The sequence below is a fragment of the Notothenia coriiceps genome, unplaced genomic scaffold, assembly GCF_000735185.1.
Source record: "Notothenia coriiceps isolate Sejong01 unplaced genomic scaffold, NC01 NC01_scaffold00009652, whole genome shotgun sequence".
Classification (NCBI taxonomy): domain Eukaryota; kingdom Metazoa; phylum Chordata; class Actinopteri; order Perciformes; family Nototheniidae; genus Notothenia; species Notothenia coriiceps.
In genome coordinates, this window is record NW_011342353.1 from 255,997 (window position 1) to 263,802 (window position 7,806).

General features: G+C 39.4%; 1 protein-coding gene across 3 annotated transcripts in view; it reads right to left on the reverse strand.

Moving 5' to 3' along the window:
- Positions 1-7,806, reverse strand: part of arhgef15b (Rho guanine nucleotide exchange factor 15b) — a 36,287-nt gene that overhangs the window by 24,717 nt on the left and 3,764 nt on the right. For 2 of the 3 annotated variants that reach the window (XM_010771105.1, XM_010771107.1), the window contains exons 2-3: positions 5,882-5,955; positions 617-1,135 (exon numbers count right to left, since the gene is read on the reverse strand). In XM_010771105.1, the coding sequence (XP_010769407.1) occupies positions 617-1,037 (421 nt within the window). In that variant the 5' untranslated portion in view covers positions 1,038-1,135; positions 5,882-5,955. Of the gene's footprint in view, positions 1-616; positions 1,136-5,881; positions 6,619-7,806 lie in introns of those variants that run through there. The other variant, XM_010771104.1, reaches the window with a different exon arrangement.

Consider the following 7,806-nt stretch of genomic DNA (forward strand, 5'->3'; position numbering starts at 1 on the left):
CACACACACACACACACACACACACACACACACACACACACACACACACACACACACCTATCAGAACCTGTTTAGGGCCGTTGGTTCAGTATGGCCAGTGGCACCACACCTGTCTGTTTAAGAGCTTATTTAACTTTAAAATGAATAAAGCACACACTTGCTAAAGTCTCTACACCTTCTGCTTCCCCTACAATGTTTTATTCTTTCGGTTTTATCAATGAGATTGACCTTTGATCTCTGACTCCACTGAGTGAGTAAAACGCTGTTTACAGTGTCGTCTGATCTTTCTCCTGCAGATGAAAGCTGCTATGAGTATCTTTAAATGCTGCCAGGTCTGAACGGCAGCCAAAGGTAATAGTCTGACACATTTCATTTTCTAGAAATCACGTGACACGCCTTCCTGATATCGAGCTGGAGGAGTGACAACGGTTTTCTTTTTTAATACTGCCCTTGCTTTAATCTGTGGGTATTTGATCAATTGTAATGGTCACACTGAAACTTCACTTTGTACTTCTTGTTTGGGTGACAATCATGAACAACTAGTGAAACATTACAAAAGTCCAAAATAAATATAAAGAAATGGGCAGAGAGAATAATGCCCGTCAGCCGACCCTACCTGATCGACCTCCTTCCACCCCGATGCTGTCCGCCTCCCCCTCAATCTCGTTCTGCCTCTTGATGGTGCGGCTCCTCTTCATAGGCAGCGGGGGGGCCTTCTCCCCCCCGAGCTGAAGCTGCAGACTGGCTCGGTTCGGTTTGGGCTTCACTGTAGGCGGCTTCTTGAAGCGCTTAACGGCCTTTGGTTCTGCAGCAACATTGGTGGGTTGTTCCTCTGCTTCAGTCGAGTCATTTTGACTAAACTTGCTCACGATCCTTTTCACCTTCCCTCCTGAAAGCCTCACGATGCTGCCTCTGTCCCCCAGACGAGGGGAGGTGCATTGTGGGGAGGGTTTCGGAGGGATGTGCGGTCGCGGTTTGGCGTCAGATTTGAGGGGTGGTGGCGACGTGGCCCGCCGGGATGTGTCCTGAACAGACATGGTAGCTAATCTTCTCTCACGGTGTTTGAACTCCCAGCGCTGACCAATCAGAGGTCAGGCTTTCACGGCAAAGGTCAATGTGAGCATGACATCACCACCTGAAGAGTAAAGAAAAAGGAAGTTAAAACAAGCTTTTCTACTGTAGATATAGATAGATAGATAATTTGGTTATAGGAACAGCAGGTTATAATGGCAAACAGGACAAATATATAGATATAGAGTATCTATAGAATAAACAATGTCACATTTAAATAATCAAGTCAAAAAATCACTATAAAAAACTGATACAACTCAAATATAAACAGAGGGTGCTTCAAAGTAGTTTTTTGAAAGTTATTGTTGTTGGTGGGAATAATGATTAAGAATACAGCCAACAGGGAATGCAGAGAAACAGACATGTTTTAAACTGGGGGTGTACAGTAGTGATTACATGTGAGCGCATTCAACTTCTAAGTTAGTCGTTATTATCTTTTTAGGCCTGTGATTACTTAAAAAAGGCCATATCTAATTATCGTTTTCTGAAGTTGAAATAAACATTCACACAACGCAATAAACACTACATATTTCACTGTTCGTACTGTAGTGTAATCCTTCAATTAGACTTTGAGCTCTATTCTTCCACTGTAAGGCCTCAGGGGAAAATGAACGTTGCACTGTAAGGAGTCCAATCCCTTCACATTCTCACAAACAAGGTGTTTACAAGGTGACGCAGTGGAGTGAAATCCAGTTAGAGATAATTGATGTTTCCATTGTAAAGTTGCCAAACATCTTAAATTGTTATTTATTAATGAATCAAAGCAGAAAAGCGTGACTCTCTTTATTCATTTAGTGCTTAATGGCTGGAATGCGTCACTGTATTAGAGAAGGGAAGCCGATCAAAGAGGTTTCGATTTCAGAGCCGTCATCCTTTGGAAACTATTTGCAAATGTAATATTATTCACTCAGCGTATAAAAGACACAGTGAAGCAGCTAATCTAAAAGCCAATTGTCCTCTGGTTTGCTGATCATTCATATGTAATACCTGGGTAGCGAGACAACATTTTGAACGGCATTACTTCGATGGATGACACACTGTTGTAATTCAATTAATAGTTAACCACTGTTTCAATACAAATCTTATTTTACGAGCACTCCACCCTGTCCACTGCTGCCCTAAACAGGTTGAAAAGCCTTCATTGCTCTTCACAGAGAAGTCCATGTTTTCATAAGAAAAGCTACCCTAAGTGTGTTCTGTGTTTTCAATGTTATGCAAGAAAACCCATATCGGAAGGTCATTAAATATGTACACACATGACACTCGAGACCGCAGTAAATCCACACTAGGGCTGCACGATATATGTTTTATCTTAATTATTATTATTTTAATTTTTTTTTTAGGACTTGCGATATTATGTAGGCAAATTAACTCAAACACATCATGTTACAATTATTTTTGCTGCTTGCTACAAAAGGAAAACTTGCGTGGCTCTCATGTCAGGGGTACTTGAGTGAGTGACATGCTGGCTCTGCATGCACAGCAAATCACCAATCACAATCAAATCTCCACAGCGGACGGACCCGGTGATTAAAAGGTAAAAACACTGAATAAAGTAGTTTCATGTGTTTCTCCAGGGCAGTTCGGCGCTGCTAACCGAGCTAGCTCAGATTGTTGCTCTGATAACTTAAGATCCAGACGTCCGTGACTAAAATCCTTCATCCGGTTAAATATGGTTAGAAAAATACCAATTGTGTAGCATTAAAGTTCAAGAAAGGATGGGAAAAAAACGGTCTTTTCTTCAATTTCTGTATGTTTTCATATCGCAATATATAACGCGGGGGGGGGGGAATCGCAATGTCATTTTTTCCAATATCGTGCAGCTCTAATCCACACTGATTCAGTCTTTAAATATTCAAACACTGAGAAACGTCCTTATTTAAAAGACTCTAGTCAAATGAGACAGCCCTATAAGTTTTTATAAAAAGAAACAGATTCATTGGTCACCAAATGGCCATGCTGCAGATTCTCATCGTGTTTCTGATGTGTGTGCAACAGCTGATGCCCAACCGAACCAAAGGAGGGTCTCTCATGTTATGAGTCATGCAGAGGAAGACGTCGCTGCACTACTTTGTGTGACTCTTTCAAACATGAATATTGCATGTAGCTACATGTTTTAGGGATTACACACGCCTCATGTAAAGGCTGCAACTTAAAAACAGCTCTAATTGAGGATACATGTAGTGACTCAGTTTCGGATACATTGATCAATCACTTAGCAAGTGTTAAAAATAAAGAGACTAATAAGCAACTGGCAGTTATATCGTATTAACCGCAAGTCATCGCATCATATGTCAACTAGCAGCATTTCTCTATGGATGTTCATGTTGGTTGGACCACTTGACCACTCCAGGCTGAAATATCTCAATAACTATCCGCACAAACAAATGCTGAAACAATTACTGAAATTAAAAAATGAATTGCAAAAAGGATTTTGTGAAATTAAAGTTACTTGTTGCACTTCTCAAATATAAGAACAGTTAGCTTTCCCTGGAAATTCACAATCTTGGGGTTTTGACAGTCTGATGGAGAAGAACAATACATTATGGTTTTGGGAAATGTAATGGCTGATTAATTGATAAGGAAAATAACTCCTGGTTGCAGTCAGACCCGGCGTCATGGGCGGGCCTGGTTGCAGTGCCATTTAGTCTGTGTTTTTGGAGCTTGAACTGACCTGCAGACATATGAGATCTCACACTGAAGCAAATGGACACTTTACTGATATGTTGTATCAATCACTAAAAACGTATTTGTGTAAAAGCCACACTTTGCCTGGGATTAGATGAGTGGGTAACATGGCTTCACAAGAAGAAGAGACGGTAAGCGGTTTTCAGATGTCCTCCCATCCTGCCAAGAATATGCCTTGACTCAAAGTAAAAAAAAATCTTTATCAAATGGTTTTTTTAAATTATTTTTTACATTTATTTGTAAATGTATCTCTTGCAGGTCACCCACCATTAGGCAAGAGCAATACTAATTCAGTGGGGTGTTCTCTCACTTGGTAAAAGATTACAGTGTGTTTTCCATCGGATGTAGGAGCCAGTGATTTTATATAATGTAGTGACCAGGCAACACCTTTGGGAAATTAAACAAGCGTAGTGTCTGATACCAGCAGGTAAACAAAAGCGTCACAGACAACAATCTATCTCTGAGCTCCTTTCCACACAGAGTCAAACACACGTTATTGAGAAAGCGCACCGGCTAGTCGGACCAGTTTCTTTGGGATGTGAATGCTGCACAGTCAGTGAGCTTATAAAAAAAGGACAGACAGGGTTTCATGTTTCAGTCTGTCAAAGAAAAAATGCTTCTGGGTGGACAGACAACAATGCACTAGATAATTACAAATTCAGAGAGCAGGAATGAAATGCATTAAAACGCCAGGAGGTTAATTATAAAAACTACGCCCTTGTGCACTATTTTCGTCTTTGTCTAACAAGTTATTGCTTTTTGAGTACTTTATAATCAATACTTTGGGAAACATGACATCACCACAGCAATGTTTGTGTTTATGGGTGTGTGTAAGTCTTACCAGGTTTCAGTTGTAGCCCTCTGGTTATTATCATTGTCCACTGGGTGACATAGAAACCTCAAATAGGAGGGTGTGTACACTCACAAAGCACTCTTCTACACAGTGGCGATAACACATTCTGATTGTGTGTAAATGCACTTATAGACCAAGTGAGACGCTAGACCTGAGGTAACAATTCCCCCATGACTTTCTTTCCAAAAGCCCCAATTTCACTTCTCTTTTGTCTCCGTTTGCTCTATTGACCTGGTTAGTTCAATAGCAACATCTTTTAGTTTACTGGACCCTACACACACTCAGGCTGGGTCAGTGGGCCAGTCATTCATTCCAGTAAGTGTGTTTGTCCTGGTAAGTCCAAAAAAATCAAATATGGTGTGATCCCTTAAATCACACCAGCTTGAGAACAATCCTTAAGTGCTTAAAGGGGTCGACCATTAACACAATGCTCTTGAGTGACAGTGTGTGTGTGTGTGTGTGTGTGTGTGTGTGTGTGTGTGTGTGTGTGTGTGTGTGTGTGTGTGTGTGTGTGTGTGTGTGTGTGTGTGTGTGTGTGTGTGTGTGTGTACAGTACGCCATCTGGACACTAATGGGTCAGTGTGTGTATACAAACCGGGTAGAGGGGCTTCAAGAGAGCTACCATTACAATACATGTGAAGTGCTCCACGTTGGACAGGAAGAGAGAGGGGACGGAAAAGGTATGTCGGTTTGGAAAACACACACTCATACACACACAGGAGTGGGTTTACAGGAAAGAGGAATAAGCACAGTTAGTGACATAAGCAGAAAAAGAAAAACACACCTATGGATTTGCAAATGTAGATATAATGTTTAGGTCCTATTTGATTGTGATTTAAGGATATATCACATCTGGAGCTGCCAATGGTGGTCTACCCTATTTGATGATACTAACGAAACACAAAATCAACACAAAGACGAATTAAGTGTCAATGGGGGGCTATTCATAACATGTTAAAGTGTGCATTTAACGTAATTATGTGTATGCCAAAATCGCGTATTATATGGCGTAGAGTAGTATCGTCACCTACCTAGTACAAGATTGGGAAATATGTCGAAATATTAAACATGATATTCCAAATAAATACCACAAAGCTTAAACAATTACCTTTCAGTATGACAATGTCAGTTTCATCTTTAAAACAAGTATTACATCGGTTTTTCTTATGGGAACAGGTGCTTCCAGAATCATCCGTAAACGCCTACCAAACCGCACCTTTAACTATCAGTAATACTACCATTTTAATTAAAATATGGAATAAAACTCACCAGTGTTATTCAGCCATGTCTGACTGTTTCTCTTCTGTTATTCGCCTCTAGTGTTGGCAGTCCAACATGGATAGCTTTGGAAAGAAAAAAAGCTTTACGTTAAAATCGGTCCAGTGCACAGCTACGTTACTTTAAACGTAAGTCGTTCCGCGGTGAAAAGAATAGTTAGTTAAAAAATATATATCCACAAAGTAAAAGCAACCCGGTTGAGTTTCTTATTGTTTTTCTGACAGGCTTGTTGTCTGAGCTCCCATCATCCCCCTGTTGTTGTCTCCTTTGTTAGCAGCAGCATGTATGAGAGGAGAGGACGGGAGGTAGAGCGCAGCGACCCCCCTGAGGACTGAAGCCTCCAAGTTACCCATGGTAATGCTTACTGGTTCCGGTGAGGGTTTTCAAAATAAAATATTTAAAGTCTGCCCATTTCCAAATGTAGGTTATGATGGTTCCCCTTTGTGAAAATAGGTGATCAAATGGATATTAGTGTATTAGTATTTTAACAATAGATGATTGGGTGGGATAATAATGGCTAGATGTACTCCATACATGTTTTCTCTTGAATTACACCATGTTAAGCAAGCCTGTCTGTTGGGTTATAGCATTTTGTTTTATGTGTGCATCTTTTATGTTTTTTTAAATGGTTTTCTGGTCAATTCTGTGAGTGTCTACCTTTATATGTACAGTATATGGTGTCTACATGGTTGCATGACAAATTACCCCTCAAAGAAAATTAGATACAAAAAGTAGAGCTGAATAAAACAGCACACTGTTTTCATTCAGAAAACAAAATCAAAGAATAATTAATTATATCCCCATATGTTTGCATAAACTATACAATTCATCGAAATCATTACAATTTGTGTTTCATTAAATCAAATATATTAATTGACTTCTTTATGGTAATGCTTTATTTTTTGATTTAATTTGAGTTTACTCTTATTTTGAAAGTCAAAATGTGACAAATCGGAAACTTCCTGAGTGCATCTTCGTTCCTTCCATCTACTTACGTCCGAGAACTATAATACAAATACAAATATTTGTTGTGTTTTTTGTTGGTATCGTAAACAAATATGTTGTAACTGACGTTAAAATCCGTGCTTGAAAAAAAAAACTGAGACCAAGTTTTTGTTTAAGTGGCTGAGATATAAAACAGGCACTCAATAACTAACACTCACATTTTTAAGAGCTACAGAATTACTTTATATTGTTGCGTACAATATATAACCATGTCAGATTACAGGTGCACAGAAGGCTGTACTTGGCTACTGTGTCCGGCCCTCCCTTAACTATTGTATTTTACTTTTGTATAATACTTCCACCTAGTGTCTTAGAGTGGAACAGACATGAAGTTTCCATTAAACTGGATTCCTTAGATATTACATGTATATTTGAATAGCTCTGCAAATCAATACCTTATGGAAGGCAATTTCTGCTAGGAAAATCCAACAATAGGTTAAAAGTAAGTCATGATCTATACCTAAAAGTAATTAAGTATCTTATCGTTAAGAAGATTGAAGAAGATTCAACTTATTGTCATTACGTAGTACAGTGGTTTCTCTGCATTTGACCCATCCTAGTGTTAGGAGCAGTGGGCTGCCATTATGTAAGTCTCCCGAGGAGCAGTGTAGGGAACAGTGCCTTGCTCCGGGACACCTCGGTAGCACTTGGTCTTTTCGGGACTTCACCTGGTTACCTTCCAGTTGCCAAGCCAAGTCCCTATGGACTTCGCCACCACCGCCAAGGGTTGTTATTGTAAAATATTTGATTTAGTAATCCAAACTTTCAATTTACTATCTCATTAGTTTGACTTATCATATTTTTCACTTACCATATCATACATTTGACGTCATAATTAAAATCTTGATCTTATATTTTATTATTTTAAGTAGGCTAGCTAAACCTTTTCACTTAGTCTCATAACTCAACTT